This window comes from Pholis gunnellus, assembly GCF_910591455.1.
Source record: "Pholis gunnellus genome assembly, chromosome: 16".
In the NCBI taxonomy this organism is placed as follows: domain Eukaryota; kingdom Metazoa; phylum Chordata; class Actinopteri; order Perciformes; family Pholidae; genus Pholis; species Pholis gunnellus.
In genome coordinates, this window is record NC_136543.1 from 7,933,860 (window position 1) to 7,954,006 (window position 20,147).

General features: G+C 40.3%; 1 protein-coding gene across 2 annotated transcripts; it reads left to right on the top strand.

Moving 5' to 3' along the window:
- Positions 1-3,674: 3,674 nt before the first annotated feature.
- On the top strand, positions 3,675-20,144 carry tuft1b (tuftelin 1b). 2 transcript variants are annotated; one of them, XM_079176135.1, is made up of 12 exons: positions 3,675-3,869; positions 13,965-14,039; positions 14,127-14,219; positions 14,354-14,428; positions 14,533-14,598; positions 15,323-15,412; positions 16,241-16,351; positions 17,372-17,595; positions 17,929-18,034; positions 18,347-18,430; positions 18,647-18,741; positions 18,850-20,144. In XM_079176135.1, the coding sequence occupies exons 1-12, from the start codon at positions 3,783-3,785 to the stop codon at positions 18,920-18,922; spliced, it is 1,179 nt and encodes a 392-aa protein (XP_079032261.1). In that variant the 5' UTR covers positions 3,675-3,782; the 3' UTR covers positions 18,923-20,144. The 2 variants fall into 2 exon arrangements, with proteins under 2 accessions (XP_079032261.1, XP_079032262.1); XM_079176136.1 differs by lacking the exon at positions 3,675-3,869 and adding an exon at positions 7,904-7,970.
- The last annotated feature ends 3 nt before the right edge of the window (positions 20,145-20,147 follow it).

The window sequence follows — 20,147 nt, forward strand, 5'->3', positions numbered from 1 at the left end:
TGTTCTATAGGTTAACAATTCAGATGTAATGAAATGAACGGGTATACATGGACTGGATGCATACAGTGTACATTTAAAGATGTCGTCATAGGGAAGTGTAAATCTCAAATCTACTACTTTTTTACACCTTTTTTCACAAACTTATTAAAAGGGTTCTACGTAAATGTCATATTATTTTGAAACCAGACCGATTACCTTTTTCCATGCAGATGTAAAAGGAGGTCAGAGAATGAGGTGACCTGTTCAGCTAGATGCTTAAAACTCTAGGCCTCCCTGCCTACTTCAGATTCAGACACGTTTTATAAAAGTTTAATTTGATTTTAATCCAATGAATGGCAGCTGCGTGAAGCATCACATCCCGTGGGTGTGGCCGTTGCAGCATACCCGCCTGGTCTGTGTTAGTGTCTCTGATGGAGGCGTGCCAGTTAGAGGCAGGTCTGAACCTCTCATCCCCACTTCACTGCACATTGTAGTTTTCCTTCATGACAAGAATATAACAAGATTAAAACAAAAAGTCTATACATCTGTGAATGTGAGACTGAAGACATGCCCCACAGTCCCATTAGAAAGGTTATAAGAAGATTGATATGAAGTGTGAATCCATGATCAGGTATTATAATAAAAGCTGTTAAGGAAAACACGGTTTGGGCTCGTAAACTGGGACTTTGTATTTACAACAGAAACCAGTTAAAAATACCAATAAACTTGGAGCAAGTTCACGCGATACAGAGTATACAGAGACTGCAAGATCAAGGCCTGCTTCTGCGCTGCTGCTCTGTCTATGCTTCAGGTTTCTCTCTACTCATAACCACGCCAGCCCGCCTGATGGTTTCACTGTCAAAGGGAATAGATACATACATAGATTGTCAGGCGACGTGACATTATGGGTCACGCACAGTACTAACTGGAGACACATAAAAGAAATATAAAAGTGCTACATTGAAACAGGCTGGGCTGTGTTTCAGTAAAAATGAAATTCCTGCTTGTATTTCACCTGTAAACACTGTATCCTACGTGTTAATTTGACCAATCAGAGTATAACCCTCGTAGACCTCGTTGGTCATCTGCTCATTATAGTCAGTTGCTACTATACTGATCATTTGACCATCCAAATTATGGTAAGTGCCGCCTGAAGCAGACACAGACGAGAACAAGTCAGATGTTGATATATATCTAAGAGTGGGAATATGTTGAGTATGTCACAAAACCTGCAGTGTATTATTATTTCCTCTTCAGTAATGGAACACTTAGCCGAAAAACGACCTGACACAAAGAATGAGTGTTTGGTTCTATTCAAATAAAATATCCTGCCTCAGTATTCTTGCAACTTGTTTTAGTAACAAGTCTTTCGCATGTTCTCTTATAGCTCTGGCTGACTTCCCCCCCTTCAATATACGGTCTGTAATCCTTAGTTGGTTCACTGTAATTACTAAAGACATCAAGCTGTAATCAAGACTCCACCTCATCCAACCCTCCTGTCTTTGTCCTTAGCTCACCTTCTCTTCTGTCGTTCCCCACAGTGGGGACTTTCCTTTTCTTAAAGTTTCCTCAAAAGTTTCTGTTTCTTTTTAAAATATTTCAATATTCAATGACACACCCACGAATATGTTTTTTCAATGTGATGTCCGTACATTTCCATCAATCAGGGACACCAAGTGTCTAATTAGATCCATGTTTAGATCAGTGCAGGCAATCAGTGATGGAGCTTGTCTGTGGTGTGTCATATAATTACCTGCACTGTTAGTGATATTAAAATACATTCATGATGCGTAAATAAATGAGAAACACTGTCCAAAATGTTCAACGGAGGAATTTTGCATGATTTAATCCATGACATTCAACTCTTTCACTGGAAAAGATTTGGTTTAAAATCACATGCACCCTTTATATTGCACAGTATACAAAGGTGTCTGCTCATCTAACAAAGGCCGCATCATTAATCTATAGTGATAGTGCATGTTTACTTTGGCCTGGGCTTTTCAAAATGAGCTGCCTTTTGTGTTTGTGTCATTCTTGCCGGTAGTCTATTAAACCCAATAGGTTCCTCACACAATGCAGATGTGCTATATTTACTGCAGGTTATTGAATTCCATTGATGTGTACAAAGCGAATACTTTTGTTTGGGCGTCACAAGACAAACAGCTCCTAAAATAATGGAAGTTGTGTCTGAAACCAAGATTTAAAATATAATTACATGATGTAAAACAGACTCTGGTCTTTCAAAGGCAATGGACTTTCATTTCATTTCATGCCACACCTGTCTAAAACTAGACAGCAAGTAACAACAGGAAACTGCAGTCTGTCGTCACTTAAACGTGTGAAGTTAAACCGACATGTGTCAGCTTGAATCTAGGCTCATAACATATCGATGGATTACTGTTGATTAAATGTGTTAAAAGAAATCATCAGACATTGTAAACTCAATACATTTTTCCTATATACTATATACTTTTTTCCTCACTGGTTTGATTCATTATTCAACAAAGATCATGACGTTCTCACTCTGTCAGCAACATTGTCAAATGCTGAAAGTAGGACACTTTCTCTGGGTTGATGTGTCACTCTTCATGCCCTAAAAATGTTTCACGCCATATGCCACCAAAGGCAAATGAGTTCATCCTATAGGCCTAACAGGGTAGTAAGCAAGTGTAAGTGGCAACAGGGCCGTCTGACATGTGACCGGACTGTTATTAAACAGGACTACATCCTATTTGCAGCTCTGGCACTGAATTAGCTGCAGCTCATGGGAGGCAGCTCACAGCTACTGCAGAGTCCTGGTGCTGACAGAGATGTTGCTTGAAAATTGGGGAGAGGTTGAACAGAATTTGTTGACGCAAGACAGATGAGGAGAGACAGCATATGGGATCAATCTGGAAGAAGATCAGGCAGGTTACTGAGGACAGAATGCTGTTTTTCAGCAGCACTCACACCAGATGTCTGACGAATGGAGGCGGCATCAACTTCTCTGAGGTCAGACACAGTTTATTTGAGTATATCAGTTATTACCATCCCTATAGATCCCCAGGATAAATATGAATGTTTGATTTGGATTTATTCTTCTCCTATTCTTCTGCCTTTAATTTAAAGTATACATGACTGAGCGTGTTATTAATATGAAGCATTGTATAGGCTTTATTCTAGGCAACAATAAATGACCTGTTCCAAATATGTAAAGCTAGCTTTTTTTGGTCCTACTGCCCACTGCCCATACTGCCTACCAAAATAAATGTTTTAATATGAACTATACACGTTGAATGATCAGATAAGGGAAGTTATTAAGACCATATAATGTTACATTAAATTGATCCCCGGTACAAATATAGTGAGAGAAAAAACAAACAAACAAAAACTATTAGCCTCAATCCATCAGTTACAGCTATAAAGTAGCCTTCTTTAACCTTGAGTTTGCAACAATGTTTTATCAGAACAGATGCAAGATAAGAAAATGAATAAAGAATGATTACAAATTATTAAAATGTTGAAAGTAAAAAAGATCAAAATCTAAGCCAGTAAAGGAAAAAGTGCTGACAGGCTTTCTGCTTCCTACATCCTGAATTATGATTCAGTGCATTCCATGTGAAAGAGGCGCAGGCATGTCGAAGACCTGCAGCGTTCAACCTCACTACCTGCACAGACAGAGAACGCAGCGGGACAGACGCCAGGTGTCTCTTCACTCTTTTGCTGAAACAGTTTTTGCGAAGAGGACGACATGTAAAGTTTTGAACCCTGACTGATAGGAAAGGAAAGAAACTCTCCACCGCTATAATTTCTTCTTCACTGTTATGTGTGGGCTCGTCTCTCCATCTGACAAGATGAGCGGCGGCGCGAGACGGACTGAGGGAAATGGAGGAGAGGACAACGCAGCTAACGTGAGTGATGCGTACGACTGTCCTACGTGTTTAATTAAAGAGAGTGTTGAATCCGATTGAACTTAACTTAAATGTGTCTGTGGTAGTCAAAAATACGTTTCTGGTTACTCAGTCCCACTTTATGTTCCCTGTATTACTGCTGGACTAACGTAATTCACTTTCGCACAGCTGTGATAGACGGACTAATGTGCGCTAACTGACAGTCCTAGTTTACAGAATCTTCTGAGCAGAGGTGAGGTTAAGTGAAACTGCACAGAAGCATATCTTATGAAATAAATGTGTATGATCCCTGTGAGACATTTGAAAAGCAGAAAATCACTTTTCAATGTCTAAATAAATACATTGTCTCATTACAATGCGTTCACATTTTACATATGAAAGCAAATATGAGTGCTTTGAATCATATCAACACACCTTTCTTCTTCTTCTTCTTCTTCTTCTTCTTCTTCTTCTTCTTCTTCTTCTTCTTCTTCTTCTACGTCATTACAAACTTAAGTGTTTTTAAGTTTTAGACAGACAGGAGCCTAGAGCTTGAGCATGTCATTCTGATGGTATTAATTGTACACTGTGACTGTGACATCATTTGGTCATTTAATGCCTGAAGGTGTGGCGTAATTTAAATCAAATTACTGCAATTTAAAAGGCAAGTTAATTACTTGATATACCTTTATACTCTGACAGAGACACAAGTAATGCCGTGGTCACTGGGTTTTATTGCGTGTCCTCAAACAAACACCTCTTGCATGTTATCTATCATTACAACATAGCAGGTGGGACTGCTTGACAACACTGCTACTTGTTGCATAAGTTGAGCGTCACTTATCAGTGACTTTTCCCACAGAGTGGCTGTTACTGTGTCACCGTGTACATGGTACTTTCACTGGAACTTTAACCCGCTTTGTGCCTTTTGAAGAATCCGTGTGGAGCCTGTATTTGAATGTGTGTGCTCAGAAAGGAAAAGCCAGTATTGCAGCATAGATATGAGAATTAATCGATATGTCAAAACAAGTGAAGTGGGAAGTCCCTTACTTCAAACGTTATTAGAAGTAAATTAAATAATGATACCCTCCAGACATGTTTTAATGGCTTGAAAATAATTTTATTTTTGTATGCCATCCCAGAACATTATTAAGTTAATCCTTTTGTTAAGGCTCAGAATACATTTACTTGATGTTCCGGATTGTAGAATTTACAGGATTCCATGACAGGAGTTCCAAAGAACTCGATACGAAAGTACAAGACTTGTTCGCTGGGTGATTTAATAGAAATGTCCTCTATTCATTGGCAGTCCAAGAATGTTTTTTTCCTCTTTGACCAATCTCATGTCATTTTGACTCTGTGACATGTGGTCCAGGAAGTGTTAAACCTGCTTATTCACAGTTTGTTGCACAGTGTTAACTTTTCATCATACACTTCCTTGTCGATACCAAAGTGTAATGGATATTTACCAAGTGGCATGAATAAGAATTGTCAAATGAAAGGTGAAACATTACTTTTTATTGTGTTAAAGTAATTCATATAAGCCATTGAGTCAATGTAGGTATGTACCGTCACAATGGCACATGATTCAGAACCAGGATGTTGGCATGAATGGACAGATCCTTTGTTTCTACAGAGATCTGGCAGGAAGAGGAGAAATACACAGTCATAAAATAAAATTTGGCAGTTTCCAGCTTTGATGGGCTCTGACTGTGCTTCAACAAAACAAAAATGATTTGAGTTGGCTTTTCATTTCATTTCATTGGCTGTAAGTGAAGTTAGTGATTAATGGCTCTATACAAATGAACTTGACTTCAGTTCACTGGTCCTTTTACACAGCAATGGCACTCTGTCTGAGGTGGCTAAGGAGCATTTTGTTCTTGTCTTGAGTCGCGCGATCTGCAAACATCAACTTTGACCTTGTTTGCCTTCAGTTCTGCAAACCACGATTTCCACTGGGAAACCTCTTTCACCCCACTTACACACATTTAGGAGTTAAATACTTTTTTTCCGGATCTTGACAAATTACATTGAAGTTGAAGTGTGTTTTCACATAGCGTGAGAAGAGCTACAATGACAAGGTCATTGAAATAGCTCAGCTGGATTGTTGTGGGTTTTTGTCAACTGCAGGGTTTACTTACATGGCTGTATAAGAGAGATCCAGTCTGAGCCTTTTGTGTGTGACACTGACACTGTTAAATGGCATGTTTGCACTGCTCGCATATCAACAAAAGGATACACTACTAAATATAAATAGAGTGCTGACGCATTTTTGTCGGCCAACCCTGGAAGTTAGTATCGCACTGGTTTTCTTGACAAAAAGCCAATGGGATTTTTCCATTGGATTTAGTTTTTTAAGACGCATTAAAAGCTTCCACATTTTCGAGAGGGTTATCTACTGACGTATTTCAAATCCTAGAACACAACATTAAAATCTCTGAAGCTTATGTTAACCACAGACCACATTTCAGGCATCTAACCAAAAACCCATTGACTTCAAGACGAGGGAGCCAGGACTGAGGACTCATCCCTGCAGCATTCTATAACGTGATACATAACGGGACGTTTAGTACATACTTGCACAAATTGAAAGTCTGCTCTCTGCGTAAAGAAGCATGCAAAATTGAAAAATGTGAGGTACGCTGTATGTGAGACATAAGGTCATACATTTAGAATATAATACGCTAGTGAAGAAACTATAAGTCAACTTAATGAACACTCATTTTGGTAACCGATTTATCATTTGTAATTTATCGTGAAAACTGTTCTTCTCAAACGTGATTGTTTTTTTTACATCTTTATGAATTGAATGCATTTGTGTTTTGGACTGTTGGTCTGACAATACAAGCACTTGGAAGGCTTCACCTTGAGCTCAGTGAAATAATGATGGGCATTTTTCTTTATTGATCGAAAAATGGTTTAGTCTATAAAATGGCAGAATATGGTGAAAAATTCCCACCATGATTCTCCAAAGTCACGTCTTCAAATGTCTTGTTTTGTCAGACCAACAGTCCAAAACACAAAGATATTCAGTTTACTATCATGAAAGACTAAGGAACCCATACATATGAACATTTGAGAAGCTGAAACCAGAAAATTTGTTCTTTTAAAAAAATGTAATTTGGTAGAATGAATATCCAAATAGCAGATGATTTTCTCTCTATCGACTAATCGATTAGTTACTCATCGTTACGGCTCGAGACGAAACAATGAATCATCAACTTAAAAAAAACAACATATAGATTGATATTTTAATATTTTGAGTTGCAGCCCTATAACGCTTCAAATTGTAATGAAAAGAACATAAAATTTAAGATCGTTTCAATGCTGGAAGTTCAACGTTTTACGTTTCAGGTAGTCAGAGACACATGGGTGTACACACGCAAGCGTGAACATATTTGGACTGTGGCATTTGACTTTTGTTTGCACAGTTTTGTTGACACTGCACAGACTCACCACGCCAGTGACTGTTGTATAAAGACACTACATTAATCTCTCTTATATAACTCGCACCACACATTCCTCACAGTGCTGCTACCTACCCGTCACCATGTACCAGATAAATGAAGCCATCTTCAGCCCACCGTTTTATCTATTGGTCACTTATTGTTATATACTAAGTTATATATAGTATAGAGTATATTTACATACATTTAGGCTACACTTAAGTATGATAGTTGAACCTAGTCACTCATTTTCTCATTGACTATTTGATAAAGATAAAAGCCTAGTTCCAGACCTCCTGAATAAAAAAGTCATTTCAGTCTGATTATCAAACTGTCATGCAGTTTAGATTCACCGCCAACAAACCTCTTTGCTCCGGACGGTTTATTATCCAATCAGACAAATGTTCCCGTCGTTCTTTTCCATGGTGCATTAGGCACTGCAGTCCTGCAGGGGAGGCTAGCAACCATGTGCCTCCTTGAACTGGCACCGTAGCTCTCTGACTGGAGAACAATCTGGAGGGGAAAAAAGGGTTGGGCTGCTGGCAGAGCCTCACCCAGCAAGGCAAGGCAAGACGGCCGGGGCTTCCCACGCTCTTATTCACAAAGACACAGACGGTCTGGATCACAGCTGCCTGAACATCATTGGGAAGAGTCCCCGACAGCTTCGTCTGCCCAGGTAGATATCAGAGGGATAAAGTAAAGGGTTCGCATTTTGGGTGCGTACAGGGTGAAGTGCATGATGGTACCTGCGGGTGTAGTTTTGTCTGCTTCGTTACAGTGTTTGCTTTGATGATTCATGTCTTTGTTGTGGAGTTGTCGTAAAAAAAAATAAAAAATAAAGGGCTAGTTACCCACACACAGATTAAATCAGCCCAATGAGATACTTAGAAATATCATACACATAAGAGACATTAGTTTACCCTTTATTTGATTCATGCAAGGCACGATGTCTCTTTTTGTATGTATTTTTATTAAGTATCAAACATCCATCTGAATTAGTGCGTTCATCTTCATTTCATTCACCATCTGAATGCAAACGTTGCCATGGAGTCTATCAAGACAAAATGCAACTTTAAAACTTTTCAGAGTCACTTCCCATTTGTCAGTTTCTGTTCAAGAGTGACTCAGTTGTGTGGTATTGGTGACACATACCGTTGGTATTAATCAGAAGGGAAGAGTTTATAATTGACATGTGCGATGTGTGATGGCTCAGAGCGGGACTCGCTGATATCAGCAAGTTACCATGTTTAAAGGGTTTTATGGTTTTTCTTATCGTAACATGTTGCTCGGTAATAAAAGTACTTTGTTTTGACTGCACTCAGAGATGGATGGATTTCACGCTTTGCTGTGATCTCTGTTGGCACCTTGGGAAAGGAATGTAGATACTCGAGTGTTGGTGCAAATAATGATCCACCGTTCTACTTTCTCAGCTTGTTAGAAAAGATTTAGTCCATGGATTTATAGCTATGTCTGGTTGATTTGTTGTGTGTTCTTCAGTATCGGTCAGCCTGTAGTACAGCTGAGCACAGCAATGCATCTCTTCTCCCACAGCAGTCATGGTGGAGCTTGTGGCTCGATAACTGGGATTGGATGGTTGGGTATTGATTGTGGGAGGCCACTGACTGGTATGAGGATGCTCTTGTAGCCCAGACACTCCAAATCGGTAAACACGAGTCACGTTGGACGGATGTGTAACTGACTGTTTTCATATTAGCTGCAGCTCTAATGCAGAATAGATGAGCTGCGTTTGTTTTTGTTCCTGAATACCTGAGTGTCAGAGATATTATCTCCTCTAATCTACTTCAGTCTGCTCTACTCCTCTTCAAGCCTACTCTGCTCTACTTTAAAACACATTGTGTGCTCTACTCTGTGCTACCCTGTTCTTTTATCGTGCATGATCTACTTAACTCTTTTTTTACTATTAGTCGATCATTTAAGTCAATAAATAGAACATGAATTGTCATATTTTGCTGAATAGATTAATTGTTGAAGTCGTTTCTAGCAAAATGGCAAACATGACCCAGTTTCAGCCTCTCAATTGTGAGGATTTGCAGTCTTTTCTTTGTCTTATAGCAGTCAACTAAACATCTCTGTGTTTGGGACTGTTGGTCGTGGGGAAAATAAGACATCTGATGACGTACTTTTGAGTTTTAGGAAATAATTATGGTCATTTTCCACCAATTCTGGCATTTTATTGACGAAACCATTCATCAGTTTATCAAGAAAACAATCTGCAAATGAACTGACAATGAAAATAATAGTTAGTTGCAGCCTTATTGCACTTTTACGTTGATATAAGTTAACAGAGGAGTAAAACATGTGTAGATATCCTCCTTATCTCACAGAACAGAAGCAGGACTCTAGAGACAGAAAACACAGTCTCCCTCAGGGCTCAGCTAAAGAGCTGACCTGAGAAATGATCCAGTGGCAGATAACTTACCCGATAGCTTACTTCAACACTTCATTTGCACCTGTTGCATTGTTTTTTTCTCTTGTATCGTTTCACTCCAGTACAGGTCAAAGGTGGAAACAATATTACTGTAGGAAATAGCAGATGATGATTGATGTTGCACAGTTTTGCATAGTTTTTCCAGTAGAAATATTTCTGCTCAGTGTCATGCAAGACATGTTGTTGTCTTTTGATCGTTATCATTTGATTCATGAGAATCTGATAAGGAGGATTTATAGTTCGGACTGTAACTGTAATGGAACAACAGCTGAACGCCTCAGTTAACGTCACTGACTCTTCCCAGGAATTACAAACAAATGGAAATTAAGCATTTCCTGAGCTACATGGACAAGCCTAGTGGATGAGTACAAAGTGTAGGCTGTATTCATTATAATAATAATAATAACTTTATTCATAAAGCATAACCTGTTTACTTACATATTCTTCATTGGGCACATTTGCTGATGTAAGTATGTTTTTCTTTGTCAATGCATGAATGTAGGAGCTGTGATGTCAGGACTTAACATTAATTATGTTGATTGTTGGACAGCCCAGGACCACAAAAGTATGCACTGATTCAATGTTCTACTTTGGAGCATGACGTCATGCACATTCCATTTGACCGTAATGACACCTAATAAGCACCTTTTGTAGGAGCAGTCCATTTGTTGTCATGGTGCTGTTTAGTTTACCTCTGCAATATTTCTTTTGATTTTTTGTGGTGACAATGTTTAATAAGCAGAGATTGCCTTGGCGCTCACCACAATATGATCTTATACTGGCAGCATTGTAGTCTGCAGTTTCCAGTATTTCTTTTGTTTGTCTTAAACACGCTGCTGTCGCAGGATTTTCCTCAGTGAAAGAGGAAACTCCTCATAGGCATTCAGTATAGCACATGAGAAAGCTTGACACATGGGTTGGCACTATTAAAGATTCATTTGCATTCTGGGAACCAAAATATACCCGTGATCTGCCCACAATGTACTTTTATGAAAAAGATTATTATCTGTAAACTATTCTACAGGTGTGCTTATACTTTGAAGCTCTGTGGGTGAGTGGCGGGCACTTGAGCAGGACACTATGTTTCTGTGTACAGTAACCACCTCCCAGTGCGTCTCTGTTCCGAGATCCTCTGTGGGAAGCCCTCAAGCTGTCGCTCCCTTTGATCACAGAATGAAATGTCGGCCTGCCTGTCACTACCTTGACTCTGAGGGTTTTCAGGCGTTGCAACAACACACAAAGATCTGCCGTACGTGCAAAACCATTTGCATGCAAAGCAGCAAACCCTGTCGCTTACGTAAGTAGCCACATGTGACGTGCCGGGTCGCTGTTCTTTGGCCTTAAGCCAAACGTTACTGTATGTGTGTCGACATGACTTATGGGAGGCATGTTAACACACACACACACTCTAAAACCATAAAAACACAGAAGAACAAAACAATAAAAAGCATACGTTCTACAGGAATCCTGCAAACAGCAATTCTCTGTTAGATATCTCATATTGAGATATATAACTTACACACACACACACACACACACAGTAAAAGTAACTTTTGTGGTAGTTGAATCCTACAGGATGTTTCAATGCATTCTACTTATATTGAACAGAGATGATAAAAACAACAGTGGTGCCATTCCGTCCATTTTTCACGATCTTATCATGATCTGCAGGCAAGAGGCATCACATGATTGTTGATATTATCAAAAGTGTATCAAACTGCAGTTATACATTCGTGGTCTGTGAGCAGGGTGTTGCCATGTTGCCAAGTTGTCACATAGAGCTGTAACATTCATCCACTTACTGGCACTTAATGTGTGTGCGCATGACTGCTGGATGGAGTTACTTGGAAGCCAGATACAGTGAAGGGCTTTTGCCAGGAAAGGAGTGACTGAATGAAGGACGTTTGCTGTCTGGTGGTACGAACTATCGAGCATGAAACTAAATCTAAGCTTTGCAAAATGTATTATTCCGGTTTGAATACTTTGAACGTTCTCATAGTCAGGTTCAGGTGTCACTACTGAAGGTATTATTGCAGCGCTGCCTTCACACTTAAAGACAGACTGCGGTATGTAGAGTACGTGTCAGTGCCTCTTTATCATCCCTGCACTTAAATCACAGGTGTCATTCTCACAGGGGGCAATTGCAGGTGTGTAAAGCGTCTTTATGATGTGTGAGCTGAATCACTGTGCTGCATGACAGTACTGGGTGACATCGACCAAACAAGACAACATTAAAACACGGGATGTTACAGAGCAAGTACTTCTTGACGTCCTTTAGTTGGATTTAAGACAGGGAGACATGCTTTTTATGTGTGTGTGAAACTTGTAAAAATAGCCAGTCCTGGAAAAAACACATTTTTGTGAGCGAAGCTTCAGTTTCCACTAGTTTGACACCATTGAGTGCAGCTGTATTCTACAGAATAAAAAAAAAAACTTCAAATAAACTCTCCTATCTATCCAGTATTCCTTCCTATTCCCATCTTTTATTTTTTTTAGACTAAGATTTAAGATGAAATCAACAAAGAAACTAAGGTAATCGCAGTACAATCATCTACAAGACATTTTGTTTGTGTTTCTTCTTTGCTTTTAGATTATGTGCCATGTGCTCTGATTGCTATCTAATTTACTCTGTAGCTGACGCCCACACAAAGTTGAATTATGGCCACTGATGTTGATGGTGATAGCACCCACTGCAGCACCATAAATAAACTAGGCTAAGAGTTTTTATAATTCTGTAATGACTGACAATATCCATTCATTCTTCTCCTCATGCTCTGTATAGTGGAGGCACACAACAGCTACAACAGCTCCCATATAAGCTACACATGTGAGCACGTACATACACATGCACACACATGCATGCATACATACGAACACATAACACCACATAGAGGCCAGGCTTAAGCATGAGTTGGTGATAAGATAACAATCAGCTATGTTACGTAACTCTGCTGTACCTGGACTTTTATCCTCCAGCTAAACTGGAATTAGTTTGTCAAAGAGACAAATGGTTTGTTTTCTTTGCACATTCAGAGGAAAAGCGACACAACTTGTGCGGAGCCATACCTCCACTTACTTGAATGGGTGTTGCCCGAGGAGGATTAAGTATTGTTAAAGGAAGTATTTGCTTTAGGGAAAGGTTGTACTTTGTTTTATAAAACAATGTCTGGTAAAAAGGACCAGCTGAGTTTAAGAGCTTTAATTTGACTGTTAACTGATGTCAATTGTCATTTCAGTTTTTAAATTGAGCAAAGAAAAATGTTAGCTTCCCATCCTGCTGTGTAATTTATTCACTATCTACTGGACTATTTGTTTGTCACTGAGACATAAAGTCTGAATGACGTGTTTTGTGTCACAGTTCAAGAACATTTTACTTGTTGAAAAGTTATGTACTCTATTAATGTGTGCATTAGGCCCTTTGCAGTGGATGATCTTAAACACTCTCAATAAATAAAGTTCTACAACATGAAACAAATCCATAGCACTGGATTTTAATTGGATCTTCGTCTAAATAGCTGATTAACATAGAACAACTTGCACCTCTTGTGAAAGCCTACATTTACTATCAGGGGTGTCTCCACTTTTTATTAGGAATATAATTACATGTCACTAATTAAGGCAACAGGAGAAGCCGGCGCCCCATTTAAAACAGCTTATGATCAACAAATAAAGGAGCTATAAACGCCATTGAAAACAGAATAATCACCCATCCTGTGGGGATGAACACATCATATTTTATATTAATACTTCGTTTTTTTAAAGTGAAGTTGTCAAAGCATGTACGAGACAATTCTCACATGATCTGTTTTTATTTCAAAGTTGAATGGAGAGTGACTCACCACTCACGCTGTTTTTAGTGGTGGTATTTTTGGCCCTTACTGGACCGAACTGGTTTCATTTTATCCAGTGAGGAAGAGCGGACTGTTTGGTCATAACCACCAGACTCCCCCCCCCCCCCCCCCGGAGGATGCAATGGAAATGTCTTGTCTGTGTCGGTTGCTAGGCTTTGTAGTCAAACAGTGTGGCATCCACAGAGGAACTTCAGTATGGGGAAGTTTTATGACAAAAAGAACGCCTTTTCTTTCTCGGCTCCACCCTCTTTCTCCCTGATGACATTCATTTTAAACCTCTCTCCTTTCCCTTCATTGGTTGTTTCTCTCAAAATCCCCACAGCTCCATTTAGTCATCTAGTTTCTGTTGTGCCCTCATCTTTCATTTCAGGTCCAATGCAGGCGGCTTAGACTCACTCTACAAGATCAGGATCAGTCAGGCTCCGAGGAGCGGCACAGCAACAAGGTACAAAATCAAAGAGGAAAACATTTTTTGTTGTGCTGTTTACTGAATGAACAAAAGTACAACTTTTTTTTTTTTAACTGAATATAGGAGAGCAGCATTGCAGTAGTGCTGCCACAGATACCAGAGCAGCAGGAAGAAACACTCATCACTCCCACAAAAGAACAAATTGAAGTCATTAAGGTATGTGAGCTTGCTTTGGTGTTTGTTTCTATAATTGTATGCATGTGCGAGCCAGTCCACTTATCTATGCTTATTTAAAGTATTTGTGTGCTCACCCGTTTTATCTAACACACTCCCATCATTGTGGTTTCCAGGTTTATCTCGAACCCCGTTCAGAGACAGCGGAGAGGGTCAAAATGATGACGGACGAGGTGTCGCAGATTCAGGAGGTCAGTGTGCGACTGGAGAGCGGACAACATCTGAGCGTGTGTGTCTCCGGGTTGAATAAGGGGAAGGGCATAGAAACATTTTGGTTTTGTGTTTTTGTTTCTAGGTGAGGTACTGTCTGAAGACTCTGAGAGAGCAGATGGCCGCCAGGCAGAACACTAACAACAACAAGGTACACACCGTCTGCATCAAACATAAAGACGTTTTGATGAATGTTGGGCTGAAACAATGAGACGAATAATTGTTTGGTCAATGAACAAAAAGCAAAGGTGCAGTATACATCTTGTTAAAGTGGTGGACATGTGGACTATATCTCCGACGTCTCTCCTGACAAAAGCGGCGGACATCTTTTCTTCCTTTGTTTCTGTTTTGTGTATATGTTGCTTATATTTATGCTTAAGTTGTTGCTTAAGTATGTTGCACTCTTAGCTGCCGTATCAGTTAGGCCTGCAACTTATTAACTAAAGATTATTTTCATATTTATTAATCTGTCAAGTATTTCTTACATTAGTTAAATAATTGTGATAAAGTGCTTTACTTTCACATTAAAAGTTAGAGACGAGCACAAATTGTAAAATAAAAAGAACAGATTGGGGCAAAGAAGCATCAATAAAATCCTCAACAAAGTAGAAGCCTGGACACCACGAGTCTCGTGCTTTTAGCAGAGCAACACCAGGAGCCCTTGAATGCTATCAGCGACTCATCGACTGTGTGACTAATCGTAGACACAACAAGAACACGATACAACAGCAACTGTAGTGTTTCTCAGTTTGTTGTGTTTCCTTCACGTTGCAGTGCTGTGATCTGTCTGGGCCACTCTAGTAGTTGTACATTGTGCGAGTAAAAGGAGAAATAAAGCCCTAACTCCACTAACCAACCGCTGCTCTCCTCTTCAGTATCCAGCCAATGGCTTCAGAGTCAACCTGTCCAGCAGCCAACCGGCTGTCACCAACGTCAACACTGTTCCCAATGAGTCAGACGCTCAGGTGAGCCTAAAACAACACCGCCTTCTCTAACTGATGTTTGCTGTGTTTGCTTTTATATTCTGATTATTCATCAGTTTAATTAACATGAATAAACCACGGGGAATAGCAGAAACCAATTTCAGCTGAAACTAGTTTGAATGCTTTCAAATGGGTATTTAAGTGCCAGGCAGAACATCCATTATGGAAAATATGTCTGGCCCGCCAGCTGTTTCGCAACTCAGATAATCCAACTGCCTGCTGCTCCAAACAGAACGGTGCCAGACTCTCTTGAAGCTCATAACAAAACTTACCACACACACAGTGAAGGGCTCTCTTACATCCTGACTAATAGCGCACACACACACACACACACACACACACACACACACACACACACACACACACACACAATATTGTATTTCCCATGCATTATTCTAGACTCGGCACATCACAACATCTCCTGTAACACGACACCATAATCTACCAGGGCAGTAGAGTCAGAGCAGGCTATCCATAGCCAGTGACCTGCATGTGTGGTATGTAGGTAACCAAAGGTCAATTTACACTAAGTGTTGTCAGATTATACAGCAATGCAAAGTGCATTTTTTTTGTCTGGGAAAAGTATGTAACTTAAATTATCTCTGCACAAGTTACCAATGCGTCCAGCTTCTTGTCTAAATGCCTTGTGTTACCTCAGGGTTGGCCAAACAGCCTTTTAAACACGTAGCAAATGGCCTGTCAGCAGCAGCTCTTATCTCTTTGTCAGCGCCAGCCTTACCCTCGGGTTTAAGTGGTTTGCCAGATTAATCCTGATTGAGCGCGTCACTTTCTGTCTGCCTGCACTCTCAGGTCGGGGATAATCAGGAGGAGAGTGTGAGGCTCAGGGAGGCGACCAAGCGTCTGTACGCGCAGCTGAAGGAGATGGAGAAGAGGCATCGGGAGGAGAGGGAGAGACTGCAGGTCTGTCTCACAAGACGAGTAACATGACACGCCTTCCTGTCTGCGGCTATGACTCACTCCTCTGCTGCTGCCTTGTTCCTTTAATCGCCCTCATTATCTGTCTTATCTGTGGATTTCATCCCTCATCCTGTGATCCCCACTGCTTGGGTCTTTGCTCTACAGCACATTCATCTGTCAGGTCATGTAGGGACACTTCCCACAGACTAACCACAGGCTGATCTGTCGAGCACTAACCCTCCTTTACAGTTAGTGGCAACAACACAATTATATTAACACAACAGGCAGAGACGTGGAACCATTTGCAGAGTTTCAACCCTAACGTGTCATTTTATTCAGCTGTATTGCAAGTCATCAGCAAATAAGTTTGGGTTGTGATTCAGAAAAGATCGGAGCAAATATACAACAATGTAAGAAATACCACTTTCAATTACACAAACCAGCTCTATACAAAATATTGTACTCCCAAAGTTAACTACTGGGATCAGGGAAACCCACTAAGTTGCTATCTGAAAACACGAGCAGTCAGACAATCAGAGGTTTTAAACTAACTCAACTGAATTGATAGACTTCCCTGGATTAACTTTCATCACTGTTGTGCAAATAGGGATAATAAAGACTAAGGAGGATCTTGTTTATCAAAACATTGCCTTGCATATAGCAAAAGAAAATGCAAGTATTTATTTGGAGCCTAAGAGTGTGCAGACCTCCTTTGTGCCCTGCTGTTAAGTATTTTTTTACTTACACCTGAGTATTTTTGCCTGGATGTGCGCACAGTTGGTCCCTCTTTAAATAGGGATTATGGCCGCACTCATTTTTGGTTTAACTTCCAAATAAAGTGGTTTAGATAATCTGGGTATTTGTAGGCTAGCCCCAAACAACTACAATGTGACAGAGGTCTAATCAACCAGAGTAATTGAAAACACTCATTGTTTGTGTGTGCAGAGCCTTCAATATGGTATCCACCACTACTTAATTACAGGAAAACCCAAACAAGGTCTTACTCTGTGGCTCTCCTGACAGGCTGAGTCGCACGAGCATGGTGTTCGTCTGGCCGAGCAGTCTGAGCAGCTGCAGACGGCGGAGAAGCAGTCGGAGGAGAGGGGTCAGCAGGTGGAGGAGCTGCAGAGGCTGCTGGGAAGCATGGCGATTGAGAGCCGCAACCTCAAAGACAAGATGGCGGCTGGGGAGGCAGAGCTGCTGCAGCTCAAAGCAGACAAGGAGGCAGGGGAGGAGAGTGAGCAGAGGTGAGAAGAGAAACAAAGTGATGAGACAAAGTACAATCATTGGTACAAATAAGGGAAAACTCTGTATACTGTATACAATAATGTTATGTTTCACTGTTTGATGCCCTGAATTCATCCTCATTATACATCTTCTAACGTGAGACAGTATATCTCCAAATATAATTTTGAAATGGATTACTTGCTTCCCAGGGTGTAAAATACAAATCATGGCATCTAACATGACCTCCGCTAGTCAAAAGAATGTGTTCAGTAGTTTTGTTAATGTATGGCTTTGTACTTCATCCATTTGCTGTTAGTTTGACAGAGTTTCCTCACATATTTGTGTGTTTGCAGGTGTGAGGAGCTGGAGAAGGACGTGGCCATTCTGAAGGAAAAGATCCATCACCTTGACGACATGTTAAAGAGTCAGCAGAGGAAAGTCCGCCACATGATCGAACAGGTATTTATGCACACAAACAGGTTGACTAGCAGTGCAAGGTGCACACAGACACACACACACACACACACATAATGAGCTCTCCAGTGCCCACAACGGCGCAGGAAGCCATTAACAAGGAAATTAGATTTTGAGGAGGTGGACACATAAAGCGTAATTGATGTGCAGGAGTGAAGTCGAGAAGAAACGTGTGGTGAAAACAAAAAACGCACTCGTCATGAATAAGTGATGCCGCGTCTGCTCCTGTAGGAAAAGTGTTTCTCCTGAGCACATCTCATTGTTTTTTTGTGTTTGTTTGTTCGCTCTGTGATACAGCTGCAGAACTCCAGGACTGTCCTCCAAGAGAGAGAGCGATTCATCGGGGATCTGGAGGAGAGGGTGGCTATCCTGGAGGCTGAGGTCAGGAGCCTCGTAGTTAGAATCTGAATTCGTTTTGATATAGTACATAATGTGTGTTTTTAGTTGTCCTTTCTTCGCTAAAGCTTCAACACTTTTTCCAACCAAGTAAAAGCCGAAAAGTTGTGCTGCATGTGAAACATTCATGGTACTCCTCTGTGACGGCAATGGTGCGTCTTTGCACACAATGTAACGTCTTTAACCCCTTTCCGTCTGCAGAACAGAGAAATGCATGACCACTTGGAGTACTTCCTGGCAGGCCAGGAGCCTCCGCCCCCGACATCCACTGAGAAGAAGCCAGAGGTTGTTTACAGGTAAGCTGCTTGTACATTAAGAACATTAAGAGCGTCTTGTCTGCCAGTCATACTAAACTCAAATGTCCACATAAACCTCAAAACATTTATTTTCCCTGTTCTGTGCAGTAAAACAATCATACCAACGACACACACCAACAAGGCCCTCCCGTTCATCAAAGTCATCGAGATCAAGTCCTGAACGGAGCGTCAACCAAAGCAATGACCAGATGGAAAATACAGTGTAAATATATATTTAACCACCCACCGGTATGTAAATGTAGATATCCAGTGAGTTTTAAAAAGCTGGTTTAACAGACCTCATGGTGACAAAGTACATTGGTCCTTTGGTTAGTACCTCCATAGTTACTCTTGAGGCTGCTCTGCATACATTTACTGCATCCCTTCGGTGTCAAACAGAATCTAAAAAAGGAAAGAAGAATTCAAACTAGGTTCCAATGGTAGGAGGAATCCTTAAAAGATACAAGGAAGGAGCTGTGCAATGCAAAGAGTTTTACCGGACTTCGTACATGATATACAAAGACACAAATCTGTGCAGCATGTGCTTTGTCAGCAAGTCGTAGCGATGCAGTGGCAGTAGCGAGAGTTCAGTGAAGTTCTCTGTGTTTATTTTTATCCACCTCCACTTCTTTCCCATGCAGAAATAAGATGTAAAAGGTGGGTCGAGATTAAAAACAGCCCTGTTATTTATTTTTGAATGTCCCTGTTAGACACACATTGGGACAAATGTACAAATAATCCACTGTGTTGAGTGTTTCCAGCACTTCTTCGTCCTACAGCCTCTTGACCTATTGACCTGTCTGAAGCAGCCGCAGGGTTCAGGGTCAGATTCCTCAGTGCTTCGCACCACATTGCCAATGGCAGGCATGCAGTTGGCAATGTCATCGTTAAAATATGGGTCATGTTTAATTTAAATATATTTCTCTGTACAAATACAATTACAGTGATAATGCTATTTTATATATTAGAATGTAGACCTTTTTCTTTTTAGCTATGCTGATACATGCTTATTTGAGGCTACCTGTAGAGATAGAGGCGAGCTGATAGCAAGATTTATTTTCTTATGTATGCTGCCAAGTGTTGCCTCAATACCCTTATTACATATCCTGTCTATTTGTGCTATAATATTGCATATTTAATAACAACACCGGTTCAAACTTACTGACATCGTTATACATTGTTTGTATGGCTGTTTTTCTGTAAAATACTTGGACTCGAGGATGTACATTTTTATAAACTACCCATTTACTGTGAACACTGTAGATAGATACATTGAAGTTCAGTCTGTTATTTCAATAGAATGAAACACCTGGTTTATCTGACTTATTTGTTGTATCTCTGTTGTTGCATCTTTACTATGTAACCTTGTACTGACACCTAGTGGAGATATTAAAGACACTGAAAAT

What these genes read in the sequence shown, in the direction of transcription:
- tuft1b (XM_079176135.1), top strand. Translation starts at nt 3,783, where the DNA reads ATGTGTGGGCTCGTCTCTCCATCTGACAAGATGAGCGGCGGCGCGAGA. An exon ending in GAGAGGACAACGCAGCTAAC is followed by an intron (nt 3,870 to 13,964) that starts GTGAGTGATGCG and finishes CTTTCATTTCAG; the next exon opens with GTCCAATGCAGGCGGCTTAG. An exon ending in AGGAGCGGCACAGCAACAAG is followed by an intron (nt 14,040 to 14,126) that starts GTACAAAATCAA and finishes AACTGAATATAG; the next exon opens with GAGAGCAGCATTGCAGTAGT.